This window comes from Rhagoletis pomonella, unplaced genomic scaffold (assembly GCF_013731165.1).
Source record: "Rhagoletis pomonella isolate Grant_MI unplaced genomic scaffold, Rhpom_1.0 Rhpom_scaffold_00006, whole genome shotgun sequence".
NCBI lineage: Eukaryota > Metazoa > Arthropoda > Insecta > Diptera > Tephritidae > Rhagoletis > Rhagoletis pomonella.
In genome coordinates, this window is record NW_023458560.1 from 12,234,457 (window position 1) to 12,248,778 (window position 14,322).

Sequence of the window (14,322 nt, forward strand, 5' to 3'; positions counted from 1 at the left end):
AAAAATTCTTATTATGGTCCGATTTGCTTAAAATTTGGTACGTAAGTAGCTTTTTAGCATATATTGGCATATATGATCCATGTTTTCTGAGAAGTGGACCAGGGACCGATCTATTCGAAGAAATCATATTTATGGTCCGATTTGCTTAAAATTCGGTACTTAGGTAGCTTTTTGCCTGGATAAGCTTACAGATTCCTGTTTTCCAGTTTTCATGCAATTTCGAATATAAATAGCTTTGAGCAACCACCATATCAAGGGGCGAATTCGTCACTAAGCAAGATTTTTTTGCGCCAATCAGAAACAACGGAGACTGTCAAAATATAATTATAATATATAATATATCTCAACTAATACATATTTTGAAAGCCGTTTTTTAGTTTTCGCAAGGCTCGAGAGCGGCTGAACCGAATTTTTTGAAACTGCCACCTGCCGCACGTGTCCCAAGGATGGTTTTAGGCTAAAAAAATCTATATGTAAAGGGGGCGTGGCACCTCCCATACAAACCGACTTTCTCATGCTACATATCTCTGAAAGTGTGCATGGTAGAGTTCTGGAACTTTGTATGGAGATGTACGAAATAAATCGCATACTCTTGGAGAAAACTTTGAGCTATTGTAAAAAGGGGTGTGGCATCTCCCATACAAACCAAATTTTTTACACTACGTATCTCTGGAAGTGTTCATGGTAGAGTTCTGGAACTTGGTATGGAGATATACGAAATCAAACGCATACCCTTGGAGAAAAATTTAAGCTATTGTAAAAAGGAGTGTGGCATCTCCCATACAAACCAAATTTTTTATACTACGTATCTCTGGAAGTGTTCATGGTAGAGTTCTGGAACTTGGTATGGAGATATACGAATTCAATCGCATACCCTTGGAGAAAAATTTAAGCTATTGTAAAAAGGGGTGTGGCAGCTCCCATACAAACCGAATTTTCACTGCATATCTCTGGAAATTTCATGGTAGAGTTCTGGAACTTTGTATGGAGATGTACGAAATAAATCGCATACTCTTGGAGAAAAGTTTGAACTATTGAAAAAGGGGGCGTGGCATCTTCCATACAAACCAAATTTTTCATACTGCATATATCTGGAAGTGTTCATGGTATAGTTCTGGAACTTGGTACGGAGATATACGCAATCAACTCTTGAGGAAAAATTGGAACTCTTGGAAAAGGGGTCGTGGCATCTTCCATACAAACCGAATTTTTCGTACTGCATATCTTTGGCAGTGTTCATGGTAGAGTTCTGGAACTTGGTGTGGAGATATACGAAATCAATCGCTTACTCATGAAGAAAAAGGGCAGCTGTTGGAAAGGGGGGCATGGCACCTCCCATATAAATCGAATTTTTATACTATATAGCTCTGAAAGTATTCATGGTACAGTACTGGAACTTCGCATGGAGATATGTATGTAGTTGAAATCAAGCCCATACTCATGGAGAAAATTTGGGCTATTTGAAAAGGGGGTGTGACGCCTACAAACGTACCGACCTTTAGCTATCTTTGAATGTATTTATATTTCTTCTGTGGGTGTATTTGTGAGTGAAATCCTCCTAAATGGTTGTACGGATTTTAACGAAACTTTTTGTGTATTTGAGTGGGTCTCTGGATGGTTTAGTTTCACAATTTAATCCGACAGTTGGCGCTGTAGTTGAGTTATTACTAAAAATCTTATTTATGATCCGATTTGGATAATGTTTTAAATATGTATGCAATACTATTGCAAGAACGTGCTGCCAAGTGGTGCTGAAGTCGAGTTATTACTAAAAATAGCCAAGTGAGAAAAGGGGCCGTGAAGGTCAGATTAAATCGACCTGCTGCACCATTGAGTATATCGAACGCTCCTGCGTTGCAATTTGGCCCAATGGATGTGATTTTCCAATATTATTATGCGTTCAAACTTTTAAGGTATTTCGTCTGAATTAAGTATATGTATATTGCATTTCTGTAGAACAATGATTCGCACCCATTTTGAAATTGACACCTACTATACTGTAAAGCTTCTAGGACATTCACTATAGCACCAGGGCATTGTTGCCGCCAGGGAGTGAAGAGGAAACAATTTATTTCGCTTTGCTAATAACCGTGCTCTGAAATGCCGCACAAATGGAGAATTTCAAGAACTTCTTCACGGATATAACACTTTCTTTAGGTTATTTAAAGCGGCAAATGACCACCAAGCTATAATCTTAGCAGACGAATGTGCCAATGAAAATCGTAAACGTGAATTGTTGGTGAAAATGTTGGACCAAAAAGTTTTAATAAAATAGAACAGAAGGCACACCATTTTGGGTAGAATTAAGCGTCCCATAATATACACAATTAAGTCAGTGCAATTTTATAGATACGCAGGGATTAGTCCAAGAGAACAGCAGTGCCCAAGGCAGCAACAACCCGGGCGGGTTATGCCTGCTTCGACATTTATGGGTCTCTTCTGCCGCGAAGCGCGTTCGCGGTAGGATCTGGAAAATTTAACCGTTACCCTATAAACTGAACAGGTACAGTTTAAGTTATTCAGTTTTCTTAAAGTCCAATTAGTAATACTACTTAGGTATAAGTTGTTTATTCAAGGCAGTTAGCAACCAAGAAATTTAACAAAGCTATTGCAATTCAACAATAAAAAAAATTTTTTTTTATAAATTTTTCGATTACTTTTTAAATTACTTTCAGGAATGAAATTCGAAAAAAATCAATTACATTTTCAATTCCTTTCAAAGGAATTGGGAAAAAAAATTACATTATCAATTCCTTTGCTATGACCTACTGAGGAATGTAGTTGTAATTGTAATGTAATTGCATTTACCCAGCTCTGGATGCTTCTTTGCAAATTTACTTGGAAAAAGTGTAGCTTTGCTGTGAAATAGAAGTATAAGCTTTTGTGCAATATGTTTATTTGTATATGCATATGAAGCACATTTAACTGATGAAAACATAAATTGTTTTTAAATTGGAAGTTTTGTTTTAATTTTGAGCCTTTTTGCAGTTTTTATACAGCTAAATAGTACATAAATTACGTAATTCACATAGATATATTAATATTTCGTTTAAAATGCTAGATTTCCTTTAAATACATTAGAATTTTCAAAAGGAATTTCACTACTAATTGCCTACTTTGAGTACTTTTCTACTACAATTTTCGCAACAAGGGATAGCATTCTTCCCCTTTCTGTGTCCTTAGTAATTGCAACCTTATGTAAGGGAGTGTCAAACCGCGGCTGTCAATAATTATCTAACCTTGTATTATTGAATCATGTACCTTGTTTATATGATGCTTCAATTCGTTCTAAGTCAAGCCATAGTTGCGTTCGATAACAAAATTAGCCAACACCAGCCAACAATCAAAATCAAGAGAGTAAGCGAAATTTCTCTCCCAAAGAGAAGAAAAAGCAAAAAAGTAAGCGAACAGGAAATTAGCCATCACTTGCGAAAACCGGAAGAAGAAGACACACCAGCTGACTTTGTTTATGTTTTATTTCTAAACAAACTAAAATTCATGTTGCCTCCATGAAAGAAAAAAGGAAAGTGAACGTTCAATGTTCGCCAGGAACATTTCTAGAAGTAAAAACTAGTTGGCGCTATCATAAAGTCACATAGCAGGCAGCCAAAAAGCATATACATTTCTAATATTTTTTAAAGCTAAATACATAAATAAAATCCACAGTAATTTTAACGATAAAAAAAAAAAACAGTAAATAATTGTTTTCTTGGCGTTCATTGTGGCATACATTTTGCGTCTGGCGCTTTGATGGCGAAGTTATAACTGTCACGCAAAGCCAAAAAGTTTTATCTGGTATCAGGTATCAGCTTGATGACTGAGCTATTACCTCAGCCAGCACAGCCGCTATATTTTTATTCGCTGAACTACATGCCTACATAAATACATATGTGTGTATGTCAATGGCGTCCCTGCAGTGAAAACCCAAACCAGTTAGAAAAAATACTAGTTCATAAACTAGTATGTGCCTACCAGTTCGACCCCTGCAGTGAAAAGCTAAACCATTATGCACAAATTCCAGTTCATGAACTATTATTTAAGGATAAAAGTCATACCAGTTCGTTATGAACCATAATTATACCAGTTCCGCGCAGAAAAAAGTAAACTAGTTGGTAGAAATTCTAGTACGAAAACTGGTATTAAATGGGAGAGTCATACCAGTTCGTCATGGACTATAATTATACCAGTTCTCCGCAGTGAAATGCCAAACCAGCCAGTATAAATACTAGTTCATTAACCAGTATGTGCTAAAGCGACGGCCTACCATTTCGGCAATTTCGAACAACTTATGCGATCAGCGACATCTGTCTTTGAATAGGCATAACCAAAACTAAAACGTGGTTAATTTCTTTCATCACAAATGTCGGGTGTGGCGTCGAGTGAAGACTACCGATTCTGGTTCTGAGATCTCAGGTTCGAGTGCGCGTGGAGGTTGTTAAAGTAAAGTAAGTAAATTAATTTAAATAATAATTATTTCAATTTAAATATCAAATAAAAATTGTACATAAATTTAATTTGATTTGGAAAGAACCTAAATACTCAAATACCATAAAAAAATTAAAATAAATAATTTTTTGTTCTATTTAAAACAATAAATTTAAAAATTGCACAATAAATAAAAAATTAAACAAATAAAAAAAGCAAAAATAAAAAAAGATTCGCCCACTGAGATTCGAACTCGTATCTCTTGATTTGCGGTGCCAAAGCTTTACTCTGTCGACCATTGCCACTGTTGCAGCGCCGCGAGCAAAATGACATACTTATACTTTTCACGGAGGATGAATAGGCAGTCTATCCCGTCAACTGGTATGATGCTACTAGTATTTCTACTGGTAGCGTGCTGATGCAGGAGCGGACAATTGACATCTCCTATGACACCGCCATGTTAAAAATACCAGTCGCTAACATTGAAAAAGGATACAACGTGAACTAGTTGGGCTGAAACGCAAACTGGTAGCATTCTGGTTCACAACTGGTAGCTTTCCCTGCAGGGACATTTTCGAAGAACTTAAGCTTCGGCAACATCTGCCGTTGAATTGCCAAAGCCTAAAATAAAACGCAATTAATTGCTTTTCTTACAAATGTCGGCTGTGGCGTCACGTGAAGACTACTGGTTCTGGTTCTGGGATCGCAGGTTTGAGGCCCCTTGGAGGTGGTTAAGATTTTTAAAGTTAGATAATTATTTCAATTTAAATATAAATAAATTAAAAATCTACTTGCATTACAAAAAAAAAGAAACAAATATATGGGGAAAAATACTTGTGAAATAAAAAAAATAGATAAAAAAAATAGTTTTTTAATTACATATAACAATAACAAAAAAAACCCTAAATAAAAAATATAAATAAAAGAAATATTATAAAAAAAATTTAAATAAAAAAAATGTTCCCTGCGCCAGGGCTTGAACCTGGTACTTCAGGCATAACAAGCGAGTGCTTTGCTCTGTCGGCCATTGCGAATGTTGGACCGTCGCGAGCAAAAAGGCATACTTTACTTTAATACTTTTCATGGGGGATGAATTGGCAGACTAACTCATCAACTGGTATGATGCTACTAGTATTTCGACTGGTAGATGCTGATGCATAGCCTGGCAATTGACATCTCGTACATCGTAATGTTAAAAATACCAGTCGCTAACATTGAAAAAGGATAGAACGTGAACTAGTTGGGCTGAAACGCAAACTGGTAGAATTCTAGTTCACAACTAGTAGCTTTCCCTACAGGGGTTGTAAAGCTCATACATCTCCTTGTTGCATTATTTTGCGTTACTTTCCGTCACAAATGCGTCCCATGTAACTTCCGTAGAACTCTCCAGCGGCCGCCTCTTCTCATGATTCAATAATACAAGGTTCTCCTGTTGCATATATGACACTCTCGGCATCTACGAAAACACCCCGCGGAGCAAATGCACATTACGTAATCGAACACTCCTTCAACACTTCAAAATAAGGGAATGAATCGATTACAACCCAGATTACTTTGCCATAAGCATGGCCGCTTTGTGGTTAGCGTTCTTTACATACTGGTTTTGTTTGTAATCGGAAAGTATGATGTGACCGAATACTCTTCCGGCGTTCATTACAATTACGTTTCGTTTCTAAATTGTAATTCATATTGTAAGCAGACTGCCCAAAATGTGCATTACCAATTTTAAATTGGTCAGCGGCATTTTAATCAATTATTTGTATGAATTACACATTCAGTTGTGGACGGGTCCCGTTTAGAAGTGCGCCGCTAGGCAAAGGCGTCAAGGAACTGGAGAGATTAAAGTTCAGAAAAACCTCTTGCTTAATTTTCCAAGGAGAAAAGAAATTTTAATTAAAACATTAACATGGGATAAAGAATTGTGTATAAATTAACTCAGTTGGACCACATTCATGATCATACGTTGTTAGAACGATCATCTGGCTACTTGCAGACGCTAACATGAATGCTCTTGATTAAAAACGCATGAAATTAAGGCAAGTTCTATCACCATATGTTTTTGTGAAGATATTTTATTTTGCTTTTATTTGTTCATAACATAGCCCTTTTTGTATACGCTGTTTTATAAAACTTTGAGACTAATGCCGAGTTTTCACCAGGTATTAGATGACAATTTAAAATGGTCATTTAATTCGATTCCACGTGACATACATACATATTTTAAATACGCACAATTCGACTACTTTTGTAATTTAGTACTAAGTATTTTCATATGTGTAGTATGCGTACACATAAATTTCGATATTCTAACTACAATTTTTCAAACATTTCAATTTTATTTTATTTTCAGAGATTGCAGTGAGGGCTACGAGAAATTTACATATGGTTACATATTTGTGTTGGATGTACATCTTAGCATGTGCGAAAACTTAAAATTTTGGAAAATGTGATAGTAAGATTTACAGTTAATGACAATGTATGCAACAAGAAAGTGATAAATATAGGCGTGGCCAATACGAAAAAGAGCAAATAAAAGTGATAATAGATAATTTTGAAGTATTTTTTCATCACAATGGGCCTCATTCATTAAAAATTAGCTGAAATTCAAACTAAATTTTCGCGCTATATAGCTCAATCCATGATGCACCATATGTACGGTGACCATATTTATGAGAGCCGAATACGGGACAAAAATAATTTTGCAAATTCTTTCCACCACAGCTTACAGATCTGAAAGCCTCCTTCAATGAACCTAGATGTATTAGCCCTGAAACAGTATCCTTTTAGTAAAATCAAAAATTTGTAGGATAATTTTCTCGAGATTTTTACCCCGAAAAATTTGTTTAAAAAATTCGTTAAATTTTAGTATAATAAAGCGCGATATTAAGTCGCTAAGGCTTGCCATTAGTTTTTGGCAATTTTTGTTTTTGTTGACGGTGTTGCGTATTTTTTCGTACAGAGTAAGTGAAATATTGCAGAATTAATTTTTATAGTTTTTTGGCACAAAGTTGGTAATTTGATATTATATGATTTTTGTTAGGAAAAGAGCTTTACTTTCATAAATAATAAATTTTAAATAAACTAAGGAAAATATCCAAAACTTACTAAAATGTCGAGTGCTAATTTTTATTTTAGTCACTGTATGTTATCCTCGATTCGAATCACAGGCATTCAGATTAGAAAATAATAACTGTTTATTGGAGAAAATTACGATAACATACCAACATCACTTAAAACTCGTTCATAGACATGCCATTTTAATGAGCTCTTAAGTGGGCGAAATACCCAATACGGGACATTAAAAGAAATACGGAACATTTAGCGTCCCGTATAAAATAAATTAATTAACAGGACAATGGGTAAAAAAAGAGGACTGTCCCGTATAATACAGGACGGATGGTCACCGTAACCATATGGTACATATTAACTGATAATTTTATGTTATCCGCGATTCATTACTTTTGGGCAAGAGCGACAGAAAGGTTTATTTGGACGGCGCTGATCTCGCGCAAAGTTCATCTACATACTTTCAAATCAGCTTTCTAGTCTAAGAAGGGAAAGGGGTCACCCGGTAAACTAGAAATTTTAACAGTTACAGGTTCGGTTGTTACCGATATAGCGAGAGGCGGAACGTCAGAACTCTCACTGGAAGTAAAAGTGATGGTAGGGGGTTAAACACGCAATTTTTTCGAAAAATAAGTGATGAGGTAAAGTTCTGAAAATTTTCAATTTAATCGAAGATAACATAAGAAAGTAGGGAAAAAGTTGTCAGAAGTCTAGGAAGAAATTAAAGCGTCGTCAGAAGGCGCTAATGTTGCAAAAAATTTGGCAACAATTATGTCACTAGGTAAACTTCTGACAATTTATATACTTATTCTGTAATCCAAAATGAAATTACTTGCAAATTGTCAGAAATATAGGTGGAAGAATAACGGAGATATTCCGATAGTAAGGGCGTCGGTGCTCCTCCCGATCCATCATTATATCTCGTAATTTTGTATTGTATTCAGAATTCAGAAAAGTCGAATGGCCTTATTCATAAAAAATAAATTAGCTTTAAAAAAGGTTTATAAACTGAAAAGTGTATAAAAACGTCAACTTATAAAGCTCTTTAAACCTACTTTATTTTTAATGAATACGGCCATAAGTATGCAGTTGTACAGCCCATGCAATTTTAGTAAAATAAATTAATTTTAGTAGAAACAAGTAGCTTATATTGAGTGATCGTATCCTTTTGTCGCGAGGGGTACATATGTATGTATATTAGACCGTTCGTTAAAAAATGGCGCGAGTACTATTTAGTTACTCATGAAATTTGATGTGTAAACATATGCGTACGGCAAGGCATAAAAGTACGTTTTCGTATAAATATATGTAATCTCAGTTAAAGCTCGTTTGTTAATCACCCTGATTACACAGGCAAATCTCAGATTATTAGCCGTTAAATTTGTTGTGCTTGTTATTCTCACAACTCAAGGAAAAGTTAAGTTTCTTCTCTGTGCCACCGTGGTCACTTTTTTCTACTATACATATTAAACAATTTAAATATATTTTAACCTAAATTTTATTTAAAATACTTTTACGAAACTCTGAATGGCCAGCGTTTATTTTTTTTATTTTTAAATTCGACATTTCTCCTCTTCTTCGCAAATGTAACCAATAAAACTAGGTTGGACACCGAATATTACAGGGTATACGGAAAATTTAATATTTTTTTGTTAGAATAACGTCTTGTCCGGCTATCTGGTTTACTATATACCTGTATATATATGTAGAGCTATGAATTTAAAAAATACATCAAGGTTTAGTTGAGATATTCGCATTTGACCACTATGTTCTGTACATTTTCCAGTACTCCATAGCTTCTGACTGCCATTCACCTGGGAGTGGCCAGAAGTGATTCGTGTGTTTGAATTGGATATTTATATCCACGTAAAAGCCTCGAATGATACCCCCTTTTTTTAATGATGATCACTTCAAACGTTGAAATGACTATGATTTGAAGGTACGCACCTGGAATATCCAGATCACCGCCGTCCATGAAATTCGATGGATGGGGCAAGGCAAGCTGAGCGGGGAGCCTTGCGATGTCTACTACAGTTGCCACGTAAAGGATCGCAAATTCGGTCTTGGATTTTTGCTGGGAGAGAGAGTCTGTCGCCGAGTACTGGCGTCCACTCTAGTGGCCACAATCCGCTTAAACATCTCGCTCATCTGCGCCCATGCCCCGATGCGAGAGAAAGACGAGGCATCCAAGGATCTCTTCTATGAGCGCTTGGAGCGTACATATGAGCACTGCCCCCGACACGATGTCAAAATCGTGCTCGGCGATTTTAATGCCAAGGAGGGCAAGGAAGGGATCTTTAGCGCCACTGTCGCAAAATTCAGCCTCCACGACGAAACGTCCGATAACAGACTGTGGCTGATCGCTTCGCCGGAACACTTTTCGACCCTTTGGATGGCAGCAGCACCGAAAGTAGAACCCGAGCTCCCAGTCGCGTATGATGGAGTCTATGTCCCAGCGCCTGACTATGACGAGGTTCGAATAGCGATTATGCTCATGAAAAATAACAAACTTGCTGGAGCTGACGGTACAATACGATGTTGAGGAGCTGATGAGGTGCATGCCCGACGACTGGAATTCCAGTGTGCTCTGCCCAATCTGTAATAAGTTCATAAATCGATGAATAGTTTTATATCAACTTTTGTGAGTTTCTATTTACCTCTATTGGTTACAATAATTTTAAGCTATAATAAACAATTTTTTAGTAAAAATTATTGGCCTTAAAAAAAAAAATTTAATACGAGGCCCCTCCCCCCTAAATTTCGTTCTGGCTACGCATGCGCATAACTTTGGACCACGTCAACCGATTTTAAAGGAAAGGTGTTACCTCACAGGTGGCCCCATTCTAATAAGGTTTAAATCCGATCATTGGATCATAAAAAGATTAACGAAAATCTTAAATTGTTATATGAGAATTGAAGTCGGTTTTGTTTTTTGCTTAAAAATTACTTGTTCTAATTACAAACTAGGGAGTTAGACTCGAAAATGAGGATAATCTACTTATATGCAAACCTATTATTAGGCGATTCAGTTACATATGCACATACACATGTAGGTCACGATCCAGAAAATAAAGGTCGCGCCATTCGCGGACCGCTAACCCTCTCTTCGTCGATTTGACAGCATCTACCCAATCGCTGGCGTCGTAAAATACTTTTGTTTACATTCATTGTTGCCAACTTCATGCTTTTCGCACCAAATTTAGTGGGTATTCAAAAAGCAAAAATTTTTCAGTTTGGCGCTTGGTGCGTTTTTGGTGCTTTTGTTTTTAGTTTGAAGACATCAAATTAGAAAATCTTAAAAAAACAACATTTATAGCAATCGTAAGTGTGGTAAGCAATTTTACAAAAATTTAAACAAAATCATGGCACAGTGACAATCATAAGCGACAACGAAATATGTGCAGCACCTTCAATCATGCCAGCAAAATCGACCGTTGTGCAAGAAACATTGATTTTTATTAATTTGAATCGGCATCCTTACAATAAAATTATGTATTCATATAAAGTTCATAAATACACCAATAAAATTGGTGCTTTTTCAAATTCAAAACTTGGCAACACTGCCTTTTGTTCAATGCTTCCTCTTTTTCTTGTCGAGTTCGTCTTGCTCTCTCATCTGGTATATTTTGACGTCACGGCCAGTTGCTCTCAGCTCGATTGGCGCAATCTTGTATTCTATCATTCTTGCATGTAGGTTAGGTTAGAAATTAAACTGCTATTTTACTTAATTTTGTTTTTTGAGTCAAGTTTTCTCAAGAGGGCCACCCAAAGTTGACTTCTCGATTTTTTATGTTTCATTGACTGATTTTGAAAGTTAACATGGTGTGCAATATTGACACCAAAGATTTTGCGCAAATTTTATTTTTTGACGAGTTATTTGTAAACAAATTTTTATGCAGGCTTTTACAATTTTTGAAATACATATTTCAGCAACCATTTATTTGAATCTTATGATTTTTTGACAGCAGTTAGAGAAATTATTGGGCAACAAAATAAAGTGGCCAGTTTGTAAAATTTCGATTCTTGTTTTATAAAAAAATTTACTTTTTTAATCAATTGAATTTTTTTATCAACTTCTCATGTACCTTAGAAAAGAATTCAAAAAGCATTATTTGCGCTAAACATTCAATTTCACTTTCATAAAAAAAAATTACTGTACCTTTGATCAACTTAAAGCATTTTACCTACCGCTTACGCAGAAAGGTGTTCTCTGCAGAAGGTGTTCAGCCCACAGATAGAATAACTCTACTTAGTGAGGGTTATAATCCCTAAGTGCGGCCGAAGGACACCTACGCCGAAAGGTCTTCTCTGCAAAAGATGTTCAGCCCCACTTCATCGGCAACACAGAAAGGAAAAATAATATATATCTCTTTAGCATTGATTATGCACTTTTTACTAAAATTATCGAGCTACCACTTCCTGGTAAAATTTTTTAATATATAGGCAAAAAATTGGAAGTTAAGTTGATTCAATAACACAAGGTTATGTATTTTGTGACAGCTAAAATTTGACACTCCTTTATCTAGATTTGTATTTTGGAAACCGTAGTAGAAAGGTACTAAGAAAGTGCGCAAAGTATAAAATTAGGAGTAAAATCTGTATTATTAATTATATGTGAATTTGCAATATATTTGGTTTTTTAATGGAAATACTAAGCAATACGTAAAATAATAGATTTTTAATTTAAGTTATTCGTCATTTCCTAGAACAAATCTAGAATACCGACCGTTCAACTATGCAAAAACAAAAAAATGTTTTTAACATTAATATCTTATGAACCACATAACCGATTAAAAAACTAATAACGTCACCATAAAGATAATCAATTTATCTTGCAGTTGATATACATAATTGAAATTCTTTTAATATATTTAAACCAAAACCACTAAAAACGAACATATGTTATTTTTTCATGAAATAACATTTTTTGAAAAAACTGCATGATTAATGGTAAAGAAATTTATATTATATAGAAGGTACAAGCTATTATCTTTAATTCGATATACATATTTTATCATGATCTACGTTTGCGTTTTAAGAATTAAGTGATAATAAAAAATATAAGTAAACAAAGCAAATAAACCTCTTATATCTTCTTTGTTTATTACCTGCGCCAAATAAATTTGGTATCGTTGAAATCAGCGTAAAAAGTTCTATCAATCGGCACTTTTGGTTATTTTGGCCCTGTGCCAATTGATAGAAAATAGAAAATTTTGACGGATCAAAGTAAAAATTTGACACTTCTCGTGGTGAATACGAACGTCAAAATTTTACCTAGCTCATGGGGCTAGGTAAAATTTTGACAACTTCTAAATATGTTTACAAATAGCATTGTTTGGCGGTAATAAAGAGTTCAAATCAAAATAGAAGCTGAGAAAATGGCAAAAAAGCGTACGTTACTTGTAAGTTATAAGATAAATGAAACTTATGCGCGAATATTTATGTATTTATTTATTCTCTATCTGTTTAAAGGGAACCACGCGGAAAGGCTTATGTTAATAAGAAGGATGACAGAAGAGGATGCGCTGTTCAGCGGCAAAAATGCAAACTCCAACGAAGGATGGAAGTAAGTAAAATATAATATTTATGTACATATATAGTTGATTGGCAGATCTGAATGTAATTTTGCAGAAAAGTATCGGCGTCGCTTCCAATGAACAAAGACTGGATGTGCTGCAAGTCACAGTGGAATGCTCTAGTGAAGAAATACAAAAGTTTCTTTCGCTACAAAACAGGTATGGACACATCCATTTGAAGGTTAAAATTGTATTTACCAACATGTTATTTTTACACCAGGCGAAGGAACAGGAGAAGAGGCGGTAGCAGAGGAAGCAAAAGACTGGCAGTATTTCGACGCGATGCACGAGTATGCATCGCAGAAAGACAATTACCATCCCCCCTATTTATTGGACAGCGGAGAAGGAGAAGTGTCCATGAGAGAGAAATCTCCAACACCTTTCAGCTCATCTGCAGCCCCTTCAACTTCTCGCTCATCCACATCGCGATCGAGATCGGGCACTCCACAGCTGCGCAACAGAGATGAGCGTTTTCAGAGGCTGGAGCAGCATATTATAAGACGTGACCATAAATTCAAAAGGAGAGTGGGATCTTTACTTGCGGTTTTTGGGCAAATGGTACAAACCGATTATCCCCACATTAATGTAGACAGTTTGCTCGTATCTTCCGAATCGGATTCAGACTAATGTTTAATACGAATTTGATTTTATTAGTTCGTGTAGTTTTAAGAAAAAATGAAGTGATATCTTAATTTTTTATTTAAATAATGAGTGTCATAATGATAAGGTTACCGTAAATTGATAAGTATAGACTATATCGATGGCTGAGTGGAAGATCGACCTATCTCGGCAGTCAGTTCGAAAACGCCCTATCTCAGAAAATTTTTCAACAACGCCCTACTGAATTTGGTTGAAGGATGCCGTATTTTAGAATTTGATTGAAAAACATTCTAAACACAGCTGCTGATTCAAAAACGCCCAATCTCTGCACATTTTCAATGTATTTTCGTTTGAGATAGGTCATTTTTTAACCAAATTCTGAGATAGGGTATTTTTAATCAAATTCTAAAATAGGGCATCCTTCAACCAAATTCGTTTTCTGAGATAGGGCGTTTTCGAACTGACTGCCGAGATAGGTCGACGTTCCACTCAGCCATCGATTTGGTATTTTTTCCAAATTTATTTAGCCTTTTTTTATAAGAATATATTAAAAAATATCAGTTGAATGGGCTAGAAAACGGAAATTTCACTTATTAGTTTGAAACTTGGACTTATAAGTTTTTTGTTAAAGAAGAAACTATATTCTTAAAAAAAA

General features: G+C 35.4%; 2 protein-coding genes across 2 annotated transcripts in view; both read left to right on the plus strand.

Moving 5' to 3' along the window:
* The window catches only part of LOC118740418, a 38,486-nt gene extending 31,526 nt beyond the window's left edge, over positions 1-6,960 (plus strand). Inside the window, exon 4 of the mRNA XM_036471945.1 lies at positions 6,776-6,960. Coding sequence (XP_036327838.1) covers positions 6,776-6,787 — 12 coding nt within the window. The 3' untranslated portion in view covers positions 6,788-6,960. The remainder of the gene's footprint in view (positions 1-6,775) is intronic.
* A 5,783-nt stretch (positions 6,961-12,743) lies between these two features.
* Positions 12,744-13,796, plus strand: LOC118741624. The gene is made up of 4 exons (XM_036473612.1): positions 12,744-12,893; positions 12,964-13,057; positions 13,123-13,226; positions 13,288-13,796. The coding sequence occupies exons 2-4, from the start codon at positions 12,984-12,986 to the stop codon at positions 13,692-13,694; spliced, it is 585 nt and encodes a 194-aa protein (XP_036329505.1). The 5' UTR covers positions 12,744-12,893; positions 12,964-12,983; the 3' UTR covers positions 13,695-13,796.
* Positions 13,797-14,322: the final 526 nt, after the last annotated feature.